The 15,820-nt window shown below is 45.4% G+C and overlaps 1 protein-coding gene across 1 annotated transcript in view; it reads right to left on the bottom strand.

The window, feature by feature from the left end:
* BCR (BCR activator of RhoGEF and GTPase) overlaps window positions 1-15,820 on the bottom strand; it is a 98,075-nt gene that overhangs the window by 25,613 nt on the left and 56,642 nt on the right. The window contains exons 4-9 of the mRNA XM_005147787.3: window positions 15,316-15,501; window positions 11,650-11,757; window positions 9,938-9,998; window positions 8,985-9,037; window positions 8,491-8,631; window positions 157-278 (exon numbers count right to left, since the gene is read on the bottom strand). Coding sequence (XP_005147844.2) covers window positions 157-278; window positions 8,491-8,631; window positions 8,985-9,037; window positions 9,938-9,998; window positions 11,650-11,757; window positions 15,316-15,501 — 671 coding nt within the window. The remainder of the gene's footprint in view (window positions 1-156; window positions 279-8,490; window positions 8,632-8,984; window positions 9,038-9,937; window positions 9,999-11,649; window positions 11,758-15,315; window positions 15,502-15,820) is intronic.

Raw genomic sequence — 15,820 nt, 5'->3', positions numbered from 1 at the left:
TCAGACAGTATTACCTTGCTGATCATGCCTAGCTACATCTTATGGACTATGGTTCCCCACTTCTGGGGTATTCAATTTCAGGTGAAATTGCTGGCTAACCCCAGGATTCTGCTGAAGCTGAGGCACAAAGCACATAGCTCAGAAGGAAAACCTCACCCTCCAATCTGCTTCTTGAGCTTGGCACACAGGAACAGATCAGTAAAAAGAAAGACATGACGTAGTTTGCGAGCCCCCTCAACCAGCTCCACCATGAAACTGTCCTTCAGCAGCTGCCGGTGCTGGTGAATAAACAGAAACAATGGTTTAGTTAGTGCAATGTGAGCCACAGATCTGGCACTGGGGCAACACATTCCATAGACATGTGTTTTACCAGTGGCAAATTCACTAACTTGGTCTAATTCAGAAAGAAAAAAGGCTACAAAATGTTTCTTGCTGTAAGCCCTTCTCCCTGCTGCTACCCTCCCTCCAGGGGACGAGATGGCCATGCATCGCCTTACTATCTGCTTAGGGGTCAGACTTCAGGCTTCTCTCCATCACCTGTTCCTGAGCCCAAGTGTGATATGAGTCACTGCTCAGCTTCTGCACACTCAAGGGCCAGAACCACTGCCAGACTACCATACCCTCACAAACCAGCAGAGAGCAGCAAACATCACTGTTCTCAGCGCAAGCCACCCCACCAGGCAGAAAAAGGAGCAAACACCTCCACCCCCCATTCACAACAGTAGTCTGTCAACATTAACAGCTAAATGCCATTGCTGCTTCTTTATTGCAAGTGCTGTTTAAGGGATAATTCCAAAACAAAATGTGTGTCTAGTAAACTTCTAGGAAGCCCCTTATCAGCCTGTGTTTAAACAGGACCATCTGGATGTGTCCCCACCCTGTGCCTATAAATCTCTTTTACATATCATATGAAGATTCCCCAAACCTAGAAGGTGCAACGAAGCTGCACAACCCTGATGCCTTTATTCCTGTTTCTAGTTCCAGGGAGCTGCAGGCAGAAGCATCATTTTCCTAATTCCCTTATGGGAACTCTGTACTCAAAAGACAAAAAGACTGGAGCACTAGCACCAAGACAGATAGCTGTGTGCTGTTACCAGTGACCAAGCCAGGAGTTCCAAGCCCTGCTCTACGCTCAGACCTTCTGCTCAGATGGCAGGATCAATAGGACTCTGAGTACATATCTAGAATAGGTATCTCCCACTGATTTTCAAACAGAAGCATGGGGGTTTACAACTTTGGGCAAATTTTATTTCCACCAGTATGTATAGCTGCAGTGTTGCCTTGCTTCACAGCCAGTACAAGCAGGAGCCACCAGCTCATCTGCACACACTAACATATGCTGAAGTACTTTTTTCTGACCTGTACTGTTTCCTGGCTATTCCAGCCAAGAGGATGCTCCCCTGAAAACCAAGGAGCAACATGTTACACATACCATAGATGCCCATACAGCACCATGGCTGGGCATGGGAGAGATGTGCCAACACCACCCAATGTTAACCAACACCTCCCCTGCTGTCTCTCACTGTCAGCCTTCTCCAGGCCCATGCTCTGGATTCGTCAGCACAACTCACTCCTGACCTGCAGTATCTCAGAGATCCCCACACTGGGAACCACATACACAAACCCCATCCATGCCCAAGAGGCAGCTGTGCTCAGCTGTGCTGCAGCAGCAGCAATAGGAAAGCAGTTAACCTGAGCAAGGTAAGGACATCCAAAGCAGCACTGATGCCTCTGTTTCTCAGGTTATGCCCCATGGGTTCTGTTCGCTGCGTGACTCAACAAGCCACATTTATTGCAGTGGGTGTGGGAGTGCAAACCCCCACGCTGACTCTCCTTCCGCCTGCCATCCTTCCCATCTTGGCTCTCCCAAAGGAAAACAAACCACATCAGTCCCAAGCCCAGCAGGCATCATGGCAAGGAATATAAGGCAAAGAAATGCCCTTGCAGACATAATTCTTGTTTCCACACTCTGTCCTACAGCACTCAAAACTTCCTGACACGGACTAAGAGCCTGCATTTTCCTGTCTGCAGCTGCACTAGTACCACAGCTAGCTGTTAACAAAACACACGTAGTAGTGTCAGCACCTCATCTTGGTGCTGCCTTCCATTACATGAAGGTCCTGAAAATCTGTGAGAAGCAGCAAAAAGCTGCACCTTTCCCATAATGGCAGAAAGCAAGGCTGCTCCCTAGCAGACTGTTGCACCATCTCTGGGCAGGAATCTGTGGAGATCTGGTATCCAGCAGTGATTCAGGCTCAGAAAGGCCTGTACATATGTTAATGTTTATTTTTAGGTGGGTGTGATCCTCCTAGCTGCTCCTCAGTGGTTTTGGAGAGGATGCTGCCTGCATTCATGTCCCTGCTGCTGATGCGCACTTGTGCATGCCTCTGCCTCCTGCATGGCAAACCAACCCCAGGTAGGAAACCAGAAAGACAGCTTGGAAGAGAAATAAATAACAAGGAGGAGAAAGTATCTTGTCAGTAGCAAAAACACTCTCAACAGCTGCAAAGAATTTCATTTTGGAACAATAATGAAGCGGGGAAAGATATTTTCTGAGGAAGTCAAACCCTGATCTCAGATTTCTAGATCTGATGCATATTAATTAAGCTGCAAATCAGCTCAGCTCCTCTAGGGTAATAAGAATAGCTGCTTGTTGCCAGCTCAACCTCTGCTCATTGTTCGTAGGTGTAAAGATGTTCTCACAGCTCACTCATCTCTGCTACCCAGCAGGATATGGCACAGTCCCTTCCCCACTTGGCAGGGACATGGCAGTGTCCTAACCTGCCCTTCTGTCCCACTCTGCCAGGCACTGGCAGTGTGTGAGATCAGCCAAGATGTCACCCCAGCACCCTGATGAATGTTCCCAGCAGAAAAATACCCCAAGCTAGTCAGAGCACAGAGTCAGCACCACATCTCTGCTCATGGCAGAGACAGACCAACAACATGGGCTTCTTCACAGGCAATGGAGGGCACAGGCCCATGACATCTGTTGGAGGACTGTGAAGGACTACTGCTCAGCCCTAGATTAGCCCTCTGGTTTTGGCAGTATTCAGGTACCATCATCCAGACCAGAGCATTCTGAAGACAAGTGTGTCCTCGAGTGAAGGCGAGGCTCACGCAGAGGCACTAGTGACAGGAAACCTTTGTGTCAGGCCTCCAGAAAGTTAGAAAAGAGCCTATCAGTGCTCTCTGCAGCAAGCCTGTAGACCTCCCTGCATGTTCTGCCTGGTCCAACCAGGCCACTCATCCTTCTGCCTTCTGAAGTTGCACCTAAATGGCTACTGCACAATCAACTCTTGGCTGTAAACATCCAAGCAGACTTCCCACAAATAGCCATGCTCTCTGTCCCACATCTCCCCAAAGCCCAAGCAGAAATCTCAGCCATACAATGCCAAAACAGGGATGCGATTCAACACCCTTCATAGCTCCCATCTGGGAGTGAGGTACTCATTTACACTGAATTTATTTTGGTAGCACTTCTGGGTACAAAATACCCTGACTGACATGAGGCAGTGCTACCATGAGGCAGTAGACTTTAGTAGTCTTATCTCCCAGAAAGAGAGCTGGGTGGGAAGATGACAAGGCTGGATTTCCTAAACTTGACTGGAACTGAAGTAAGCTAAGGCTATGACCGTGAGCTAGCGGAGACACTTTCCTTCAGCAAGCAGCAGGGGTAAACTGCCACAAAAGCAACCAAGTATCCGTGGAGGAGAGGACAGGAGAAAGCATCTGTGGATGTGTTTGTGGATGCTTGATGTTAGATCTAACTACCACCTTCTCTTGGAAAACAGGACTTTGGTTAGGGGTGGGTACAACAGGCATGCCCCAGGCTGCTCAGCATCAATGGAGCAGTGGAGAAGTGCTCCCAGCAAAGGGTCACATCCTCTTCTGCACATGATTCATCTTGCCAGGAGGGCTCAGCAGGTAGGAGGGAAACAATAAAGGGATCTGCCAACTGGCTTACCAGATCCCTGCTGAACCCCACAGTGAGGAAGCACACCTTCCCAAACCTCCCGACATGACTCAGCCCACCGAGGAGCCAGCAGCCCCCTCAAACAGGACTCATGCCAGGCAGATGTTCATCTCACCTCCGCTCCACAGGCCTTCTCTAGCAGTTTGGGAACCAAAGCCCACTCTGGTCAGCTACTTACACCCAGGGCCAGCAATAGCTATTATTTTGGCAGCCTCCTGTTGAACCAGGTCTCCTGAAACATGAGGTCTTCCAACTGGTTGATCCTGCTACATGTGACATATAATAACCTATGTGTGGAAAGCCATCTCTCTACCTTGTTTTCAAAGTTATTCTCAAATGACATAGAAACTACCGAAACACCAAATAAACATCCCATTAGCTTAGGATCAGAGTGTCAGTACTGTGGGAGAGTGACCCCCTCTCTTCCACAGACAGCCCTGAGACTGTCAGAGGTCCAGCACCAGAGCTCAGCTTGGCTACAGGGATGTTCCAGGAGGCTTGGTAAAAGCTTCCTATTTTGTACCCTGTTGTATTTGTATCCTATTTGTATAATGGAATGAATTAGGATCATCTTTAATCTCTCAAACAGTGCTCTGGACAAAGCAGCTCTCCCTGTACATTTTTCAGTGCGTGAATAGCCTTTTTGGACTACCTCCTCCTTTTGGCTTTCCTCCTCCTTTTACATCTGTCAGTGAGCATCTCCCCCTCCGCTGCTACCAACCTCACGACTTACCTGTATGCTCATCATCTATTCATCCTACATGTTTTTGTGCTACTTGCATATGCTAACTCCTGCTGCTGTCACATGTTTAACTCCAGGAAGTGTGACCAGCTTGTCTGAGACACACTACAAAGAGCGGAACTTAAAAAACCACTCATCCAGCACTACAACTGTACGAAAGGCCATCTCCTCCCTTGTATGCCGAGGAAAGAGCTCATCCGATGTGGTGACAGCAGAGGCCTGCAGTGTGTGTGTGTGGGTGAGAGCCTGGGAAGGAGTGGAACATGTGTGATGCAGGAGGAGGAGGGTAAAAGCGGGAGATGGGTATTGGCATATGTCAGTGAGGAAGAGGTGGTTTGGCTTTCTGCAGAGCGTAGGAAGAAAACGATTCCTCATGTGCATGCGCGTGTTGCAGGACCAGCGCTGCAGGATGAAGGGATGCTCTGCCTAAGGACAGCACTGGCTGCTCTTTGAGCATTTTTATAGCTTTTCTTTTTTAATTCCCAAAGCTCCTTTCACTGGGAGCTCTCTGACTCCAGCTGTAAGACAGGGTACGAAGCATCCAAGATTATTTTTGAGTGCTCTATTGCAACATCTGCCCAAGGCCACCAGAAGCAGTAGGCACCAGGCCTCAAGCTGTGCCTGGCTGCCTGTGTCTAAGCTTAGCTCCCAGCTTTTCAAGGGCTTTAGTTTGCAATTCTGCTCCCTTGCAAATGTCCTTTGTCCTTTCACTTCCCTAGCATGCTTGGCCTCTAATAAGTTAAACTGGGGCCTAAAACAATGATACCCAGTCTCTTGAATGCAGCTTAAAACCACACTGAGAAACAGTAAAGCAGCTTGCAAAGCAGCCTCTTCTGTACATGACAAGGGAAAAGGTACACAGTTGCATAAGCTGATTCAACTGGTGATCTAGGGGGCTTGATCCCAGAAGGAACTGCTGTCAGCCCTTTTGTGTCTAAACTGATGGGACGCTAAGCCACTCAGCCAGCAGAGTGCTCCAAAACTCAAAAAGGCTTCTTCTTAGGCAGCTCCAGTCCTCCATGGCATTGTGGAGCACTATCACCTAAATGAATCCTGTATTTTTTTTTGCAGTTTCATTAATTCTGTTTTACAAGAATGGGCTGAATTAGCTGGAAACACAAGCCTTTACATCTGGCAGGGAAAGACAAAACATGCTCGACAGTCACCTGCATCCAGGCTTAGTTGAAAACCCCCCATGCAGTCCATACAGCTGCTCTGCTAATGCAGAAAGGTTATTACTGCTCCTTTCCTTCTGGTACATAATAGTGGCAGATCCTTCACATCAAAGCATTAGTTTTCCTGCTGCCCCAAGGGACCATCCCTGGGAGAACTTTAAACAGATTCCCCATTGAAGTCAGGAGGACAGTGGTGAAAAAAGATCAGCAGTGAGCAAATAAGATACCTGCTCCATGGTCCTAAGGGGTGGAAGATTCTCCACCACTTGCATTCTGAGTCAGAATGCACAGTGCCACTCAGACCTCCTTTCCCTCCACGCATTTGTTTGGTTATTTAGAGGGTTGGCAAAGTAGTACCTGCAGATAATCCATCAAAAAAAAGGTAAAACCTCTGAAGTAGGAAGATAGGAAGAAAAGGAGGGCACAAGAGAATGCAGCAGATCAGGCTGAATGGGAAACAGATCCAAAAGTCCTCATGGCTCCCCTGTATTGGCAGGCTGGGTCTGGTGCTCTCCTGGCTTTCCTCAGCAAACCACAAAGCAGAGAAGACAAGCTACAGCCAGCCTGGCAGGCAGCAAGGACTGAACTATGTGTTTGAAGGCTTAATCCACCAATATTGCCTTCCCTGTTATGGCCCTTTCTGTTCCTCTGGTTTTATTCCTTTTGTTCCCAATTCCTTGCACACCCTGAAATACTCATCTAGCCAAGCAAATTAAACCAGAAAACTTTATATGCCTAAGTCTAGAATTAGATAAAAACCTCCAGAGCCAAGCAGAGCCAAAGGGATGTTGTGCTGGAAGGACACCTGACATCATGCAGGAAGACAGCAGGCACATCAGACTCAGTTGATGCTCCCAGAGCAGGGAATTACTTCTGCAAAAGGGAGAAATTCTGTGCTGATGAGCCTGTACTCTCTCTTGACCTGCACTCCTCTCCTCAGCAGCCTGTCACTAGGGAGATTAACAACTGGCTGCTTTCCCCAGTTCAAAGCAATCCTGAAAAAAAGCTGGAGCAAGAGGCTGGCAAAGGAGATTTGACTCCTCCCCATGATCCACTCAAAGGAGAAAAATACTGTACACAAAAGGCGAGGACTGGGAAAAAAAGATAACTGAGATCAGCACCTAAGCAATACAGGAGGGGAAAAGGCTGTTTTCCCTCCTTCCTTTTCACCAAGGAAATTTCAATGGGAGGAAGACAAATAATGAAAAAATCCATCAAAGCAAGCTGGTGATTCATTAAAATAAAAATGCATTATGCATTGAGAGCAGTCAATTAGGAGATGCAAACTGCACACTGTCCTGTCACCCTCGGGGAAGCACCAGCAAGATGAGTAGGAGGAAAGGATAAGTAGAAAAGGAAAGATTTACAGCCATAAACAAACCCAGCTATGACCCCAAGCTGAGTAGCTTGTAGGAAGGAGCAGCCAGCACTAATGCACACAGAGTAGCTGGGAGCAGACTCATGTCTCTGGGTTACCATGCAGACAGTGAATGTATCTACTGTCTCAAAACAGAGTGGTGTCAACTGGGGTATTACTGCTTTGAAAAAAGTGTGATATTAGTGCTAAATGACTACAGAAAGTATCCACCATCAGATTCCCAGAGTGAAAGGCAAACTATGGGAAGCATCAAAAGCAAGTTCTTTTCTTCCCTGGGCTCAATGCAGATGTGTGCAGTAAAGGAGAGCAAGAGGTTTTCCAGTCTCCTCCAGCACATTCACAGCACTCTCCTTGGACACTGCCCCTTCTTTCCCTCCTCCCCATCATACATGGAGTCACAGCAGGACCAGTGAGAGTGCGAACAGGCCTGCTGAGCCCAATCCTGACAATCCTCCCCTTCCACTTAAGATGTGACAAATACATCACTCCAAAATCAGATCATCAGGATCATCCTCCTGAGCCTGCCCCTCTGCCTGGGCTCTGGCAACTCATTAGGATTCTGCATGACATATTTCCAAGCCTGCATCTTTCACTGAGATGCTGACAGACAACCGGAGAACACCAAATGCTCCCTCCCCTGCAAGGGGGCATTTTAGTCTGCTATATCTTCTATGACCCAATCAACATGCACTTAAATGAGGCCATCTACTACCACTGAGGCCCTGGTGACTGATGTCTGAGCTTCTACCTCAGCCTCCAACTGCTCAGCCCCTCCTTTTCTCCACTGCAGACTTCCTCAGTTGACAAAATGAGACAACAAACAAGACTTGCAGGACAAAGGGCACCAAATTCCCAGTACTGCAGCTTCTAGGTGGTGTTTCCTCATCTTTTTCTCCTCCCAGGCTTCCTGTTTGGTTTCAGTTTGCAGGTAAAATACAAGTCCATTTAATGCACAGCAATACCCATCACAAAAATTACATAAGACAAACGATTATAACAATGCTAAGGACAAAACTCTCATCATGCTTTTCCTCTGGGTCTTCAAACTGTTTTCTGAACAGAAAACAAAGGGAAGCTGTACGGGAGCTGTACCACATTCTTTATGGAACAGGGACACTGCATAAACTGTATCCTAGCAACAAACAAATTAATAGGGTAACTTCCTAGTCTGTTCTACAGAAAAGGACCAACTCTTAGAAATAATGAAAGCAGGAAGACTCACCTCCCCCTTCTTTACAGTCATTGACTGCCGGCGAGGAGTGATCTCCTCATTGATGCTGGAGAGGAAGTTCTGTGAAATCCGCAGAGCATCCTGCAGGAGTGGATGATCAGGGTGGCTCACTGGAGTGTGCTTGAGCAAATCCTGACACCAGGAACACAAATAAAGAACAGAGCTATGAGCAGCACTGGAAAGCAGAAGGTTCTGAAGGCCCCTAAACTAGAAGTGTTGGACAAGATGCTCCAGCTTTTTCTTATGGATTAAAGCAAAGCTTCATTTCTAAAGGAAGAGAATAATACTCTGCACTTTTTGGTAACACCACTGCAGAAGTAGCAGGGTCATACCATGGAACTCCCTCCCCTTAATGTAAATGTAAAAGGCTCTTATGCAGCATGACAGGTTTATTTTTTGCAATCCTTTATCTCCACAGAAAAGTTTAAGGGCAAAGAAAATAGAAAAGGGGCCTAAAGTTTGAAAACCATCTTTCAGATACTTACATGCAGAACAAGTGTGCTGCGAGTCACCCGATCGACTGGCTTGTATAATAGAGCTGTGAACAAAAAAGCAGAAACATAAGAAAGAGGTACTTAAATATAGCCCCTACAGTGGAATTTGTCCATTGCCACTGATTGTAAAGGCACAGGTTTATTAACCAGTAAGCTACTGGAAAATTCCATTCTCTAAGGTTAATGTGCTGCACAGCCAATAAAACTCACATGAACACACGGACAAAACAAACATGTTCCACAGCAAACACATGGCCACTTGTGAGCATGCCCTGCTAGGCAGTGGCTGAGGAACACAAAAGGTAGTACAGAACAACTGCACACAGCATGGGACACTTTGGATAACTCCCTGGCAATCTGCCTGGTTGTGCAGATCAGAACTGGTTCTTGCACTCAAAGTTGCCAAGGAGGTCCCTGAAAGATTGGCAGTGCATCTGGAGTTCTGCATGACATGTTGAGTGCTTCCAAATCCTGACAGTAGGCCAAAACAGGAAGGGGACTGGCTGTTATATTAGTGAGTATGGAAGCTTGTTATAATATGGGTCATCTTCTACTTCTGTGCACCTTCTACTTCTGTGCATAGAGCCAAGCACCACGGAACCTGATCTATGACCAAGCTCTCTGGGTGCTACCATAGGGCAAAGCCCATATAACAATAACTGCTAGGATTGTGTTTGTGCTATCACTGGGTAGCAGATGTTCTCTTAAAATCATATTAGTCCTTTGCCCAAAGAGGCTGATGAGGTTTTAAACTGGACAGAGGCTATCCCATGCATGCATGCAGCTTACTGTGCACAAGCTCTGCTACTTAGCAAAGGGGAACTGATGTCCCAGGCAGAGACTCCATAACTTTCCAGCATTTAAAAAGAAAAAGGGAGAGTGGAGGTTTGGCAACAGCCTCCAACAGTCCTGACAAACCAGATTCCTCTGCATGGATCACTCACTTTCCAAGGAATTTTTCGTCGTCTGATCTTTAGATTCCTTTGTGCTTCTAGCCTTTAGATTCTAAAAGAAAAAGAAAACCCACATAGCAGATGGTCAGTCGCCTTGAAATATCACATGGGAATGTAAGAGACTATCTGCTCCTCTAAGGAAGGGCCTAAGAGTGAATGGAGGACAGCCCTATCACAGTGCAAGTCGGTGAAGGAAAAATGTGCTTTTTCTTCTTGGTAAAGCCACCATTGCCATGTCACAGGCACCCACATATCTCAAATATTAAAAAATTATCTTAGGAGTGCATGCCAATAGAGATACAGCTAAGCAGGGAACCACCACTAGTGACAAGGATGGTGGAGCTTTTACATCACCTACAGGAGAAAGACATATCCATAAAGACACAGCCATTGTCACAGCATGTGTACACCACCAATAAATAAAGTACTGGACTAGGATTCCCTACTCCCAGGTTATACTTCCTTATATCTGTACTCAGAGCTGGGTGACCTTGGATAAGTCAGCTCTTTCACAGCAGAAAACAATGTCCATGACTCTTCACTTTGCACATGGACTATGAAGCTATATCCACTTATGTGCTGAGCTCTGAAATCCTCTCCAAGACACAAATGCAGAAGTATTAACACCATCATTCAAAATGCAGTAGATACTAGCACAATTTCAGGGTTATCCTTCAGAAAACAGCAAAAACAAAGCATTTACAAAGAGCCCAGGACCGTAGGGCCTTAATCTCTATTTTGTCTTCTAGGGACTACCATAATACTATCTATACATATTACTAAATGGGTATGTCCTTTAAATGCATTTTAGTACTGACAGAAAAATAAGCACAGGGGAAGCTACTTTACTAGTGAGTCAGTCAGGCAAAGGACCAGAACCTGATGGAAATCCTCAGAAAAGGAAAGAAGAGTTTTGCAGTCTGATGAGTAGTACAGCAGGTCCCAAAAAGCAAGCCTCATTTCACAGAGGGAACGCATTTACCTCTTTATTATAAAAATCCAAAGGGACATGCAATATTGAATGTACTCAGGAGTATTTTCAGAGCAATAAATACCCCAGTATTATTGAGCTCTGATTATTTCTTGGTACCTGAGCTCTTCAAGATCACCTCAATACAAAGATCAATGAGACCATGCACTGCAGGCAAAGCTGGTGGCCTGGGGAGCCTGAAAGAGTATTCAAAATGCTTTGGCACAAGGTACTCCTCTTAACAGGAGGAAATTGAAGCAGCCCAATGAATAATACTATAGATTACGAATGACATGCCTGCCTTTTTTACAGTTTCCCTCTCCTCTCCATGCCAGCGAAGCCTACAATTCCACTGACAGCCATAATACAAGCCAGTAAGGATGTCTTTTTACACCAGTCAGCATCATTATTAGCAAGAGAAATACCTTAGCAACTCAAATACTTCTAGAAATGCATGACGGTGGCACAGGGCTGACAAGTTCAAAGCAATGCTGGTTTTTACTAAATCCCCTGGGTGGGGACAGCACGTAAAAGCTGTTTATGTGACAACCTCTGTAGGCCCTAAGTATAAATGGCTGTAAGAACATGAGCTGAAGCACTGAGTCTAAGAGGAGCTCGCAACTCCTCCTCTAGAAGTCAGGGCTGCAAAGATTCTTGGAGGACAGACAGGAGTGACATGGCAGGGTATTAGTCAGATCCAGACAGCTCGTGTGTCTGAACACCGTGACATTACCTCAGAGATTTCAGCAAACTGAGCATTGGCTTGGCAGCATTTCTCTGCTGTCTCCATAGCAACTTCATAGTTATCCACAAAGGCCCGGTACACTCCCAGCTGGCTGGCCTGCAGGAATCAAAACAAAATCAAATGAATGTTGTGGAAGAAGAGAGTTTGGGATGGCCAACCTCAGTATTCAGTGATCAGGTCATGTCCTGTCATGCCAAAGAATTACACAGAATGCTAAGCAGGCCCTGAAAGACATCTCTGACCCATAAGCTTTGCACAGGTGATCCCATGCACTTGGTTCAATCTATGCTGAAGGAGTTCATTTGTAAAGGATGTGGAAGCCTGTGAGAATGAGACATCCTTATTATTGCCTTCAATTTTTCCTTTCTGAACTGCCAGATTAGTATTTATTAATAACTTAGCTCCTTGATGTAACTGGAACTGCTGGCTATTTGCCATAAAATATGAATCAGACAGGAATGATTCAGTCTAATAGCACAAATGTGACCCCAGTAGCTACTTGTTGGCTTTTGCATGATGGAGACACTAAATCAAACCCAGGTATTAACCCATATCTGCACTAGTGGACACCTTTATAAAGGCAATGAAGTGCTGAAAATATAGAAAGGAGATCCAGAGAACAAACTGCAAGGCAGTGACAGCAGCACTATGTGACAGCATATGGCAGTTTTTCCAGCAGAAGGGCAATTGGTCCGAGGAAGATGGAGCAGGCCTCAGAGTGCGGTAATAAGCCACTGTTATCACTGAGTCTTAGTACTGATTCCACTTGCTGACTTAGGAATCGCATCCATATTCATGCCAGAGAATGTAAGATCCAGCTCGGGAAATCCCTGGGTAGCTTCCAAGTTTGTCTGGACTGCAGAGCTGGTTTTGTGTTGCAGAGCTCCACAGGCTGTGCTTGTAAACACCTCAACAGCTTGAACATGCTTGCAAGTGCATGGTCACTAGTGAGCCAACAGGTGGAGTGCCTTGAAAGGCTTCATTACAGAGAAGTTTGTTACCAGAAGAACTTGCACTTACCTTATTATTTCTGGAACTTCCCTTACACTTCTGCCCAAGAAATGCAAGAGGCAGAGCAGTTAACTCTCCACAGACAGTGCTCTTTTCCTCTCCTGCTCCCTTATAACAATCATGTTTCCCACTCCCTACGGAGTTTTGTACAAGAGACATTGGAAGAGAAAAAGCCACTCTGAGAAGAAAGTTCCCTGCACAAGGGAGGCTGAGAAACAATGAGCTATTTCCTGGGACACATTTTACCTCAAGATTAGGAACCAGTCTCGACCCTCATACAAAATAACACAGCTATGGCTGAAGGAAACCAGGCTTATTTATAACAGGGATGACCTTGGCCCCAGGACTGTGGAGCCAATGGGGCACAATTCAGCAAAGAAGCTGCTGTCAGAATTACTGATCATTTGCAGGGCTTATGACATTCAGGTTTGGATGATGCCAGCTAACACAGCAGATCTGGAAAGCTTCTTTATTCCTGTGTGGCTCTTCCTTTTCTTGCTACTCCTGAACAATCATTCTGAGGTTTTATTTTCCTCCTCTAAACATACCATCACCTTTTTCATTATAAACTGAGCTTCCAATCAAAGCAATAATGCTCACACGCCATGTTCATGCTGGTTTAAATTTTCTCTTTTTCAATTAAAAAGAACACACTGAAAAGGAACCAGCTTTGTAGAAATAACCAGCTTTTGATTAAAAGTTTTTCAGTTCTTGAAAACTGCCAGTGATAATATTAGTTAAATATTTCCTCATTTCTAAAAACAGTTCTAAAGTGTTTCCTTTCTAGTTTAAGAATCTGCACAAAATATTCCCCCAAAATGAGAAGTGTATTTCACATCGACATGCCTAGCATCTTTCTCTTCTGTAGTTTCAACAGGAAAAAGGTGGAATAACAGTGACTGATCTTGCAAATGGATTGCACTTTGTGCCAGACCCCATGAAATTCTAAAACTCCATGCATGCACTGTCTATAACTTCAATTTACAGTGCTTTGTTTTGCATGATATTAAAGGAAATGAATGCCCCCAGGGACTTCAGGATAATAACAAGGATTCCAGGATTTATCATGAGATTGCATGACATGACTACAAGTAAACAATCTGCTCCAAAAGATTTGGAGTACATCAAGTATAGATGTCTTGTAATGCCTGATGATCTTGCTATCTCATCTAGCTGCTACCCATTGCCTGCCAAGAATTATTAGCTTCATTTCATCCAGCAAATAGTTCACAATTCCCACTGATACTCTACTAAAGCACCAGAAACTGAAACCACTAAGCTAGCTAGCTCAGATCTGCCTGCACTAGGGCAACTTTGTCCTTTGCTTCCAATACTAATCCAACAAAATCAATGATTCTGTCACAAATGCAGAAAAATCAGGGGAACATAATAGAGTGCCAGAAAGGCTTAACTCCTGCACCTGTGATGATGATCAGCAAGAAAGGTTCTTCAACAAAGGCTTAAATAGCTGTAAGGCAATTCAAAGCTTGCTCAACAGCCAGCAGTGGGAAAGAATATACTGAGGTCTTCTTCAGTTAATTCTATCTCCATTCCTGCACTACACTTCTAATGCAGTCTGTGAGGCTTCCACTTTCAGCAGTCTTCTGTATCTTTACTCCCTCCAACCAGCAGCAGGTGGTTTGGTCTTCTTAAACCAGTTGCTTAAATTGCATACCATGAACTACTCACCAAGATACCAACTTGACCCCTTCTGGCTAAAACATGCTGGCAGTGGAAAGCAGATTCCAATATTTTGATCTTGAGCTGCTGGCATGCATGGAAAACCTCATCTTCCAGGCCCATCTCCCCCTGCTCCATAGGAGATGGAGCTGGTGCTGGGCTCCACAGCTGCTAATAATTGAGTGACCCTGGTAAAACACCCTCCCTATCCAATAAACCCCTCACTGGAATGTCACTCCTACCCTGAGAATCAGAGGCACCTCAGGAATGCAGAGATTCTTTTCTAAAAAGGAAAAAAACAGCTTCTTTAATCCTTTGCTCTCTGCACATGCTAGGGGAGAGGCTAAAGGGGCCAAAGGAATCTCCTAGAATGCAAACAATTTGTCATCTGGCTCAGAAACTCAGTATTTTTTATTCAGCCTCAGGAGTATGCTGTGTATGCCTTTGTACTGTTCTGCACTAAGAGAATTCTGTTGAGGTTGCTTGGAGGATTCTCAGCAGCACAGTTGACTGGATCAACACAGCAGCAAGGGGAACAGAGGCCAGGAAAGCAAACCAAAGATGATGACCAGAAACTAGAGAAAATCAGCAGAAGATAGAGCAATGCACCACAGAAAGGAAGTACATGTGAAGGACTTCAGCAAGAATGAGAAACGCTTAGCTGTTTGTGTTAAAAAGTGTGCTTTTGAACACTGCCATTCTCCCACCTTCCTTTAAAGCAAATGATTTGAAAACACTGCAGACACCCTGGAGATTCAACATTTCTCTGATATTGTATTTGTATTAGTAACAAAGCTTGCTGGAGTCTTTAATTACAGGCGATGAAACAGCTACTTCTGCTGCAGGCCCTTCACTGAAGTATGGGATTTCATCCCTTCAGTCTATGCACAGCCAAAAGGAACCATACCAGCACTTGTGAGACGAATGAGCTACCAGGACCTTTGGTGATGGCAGCTGACTCACCAGCTTCTGGAAGAGGTCTCCTACACGCTGCTGGTGACTCCACTGCTGCACTCGGGGAAAGAGCCCATCATAGAATTCTTTGTGGATCTCGTAGAGCTCAGGCACTTTAAAGAATATTGTCTCAATCTGCTGACTAGTCAGCACAGGCTGAGAGGTGGTGGCAGCTGCTTTCAAAGGCTTCATAGGCTGAAATGAGGAAAGAAAGAAATCATTATCATGCAAACCAAATACATTCACCCTTGCCACAGTATAACACATCCCTCCAGAGAGTTGATTTTCATCCTATTAATAAGTGATATTTGCATCCACACAACTCCTGAAAGTGCGACATTAACAAGTTCTCTCATGGGGATCAGTCACACCTGATTTTCCCCAGGATATTAATGGTGCCATTAAAATCCCTTTGCAATCAATTTCCTTCATCCCTGTCCAACTGTACAGCAATGTGTCTAATAATTAGCACAGGATACATAAAGATAGGGCTCCTGGATACTACTACACTAAT

The sequence above is a fragment of the Melopsittacus undulatus genome, chromosome 12 (assembly GCF_012275295.1).
Source record: "Melopsittacus undulatus isolate bMelUnd1 chromosome 12, bMelUnd1.mat.Z, whole genome shotgun sequence".
NCBI lineage: Eukaryota > Metazoa > Chordata > Aves > Psittaciformes > Psittaculidae > Melopsittacus > Melopsittacus undulatus.
The sequence above is the reverse complement of the archived record's forward strand: the minus strand, read 5'-3'. Positions and strand labels throughout refer to the sequence as shown.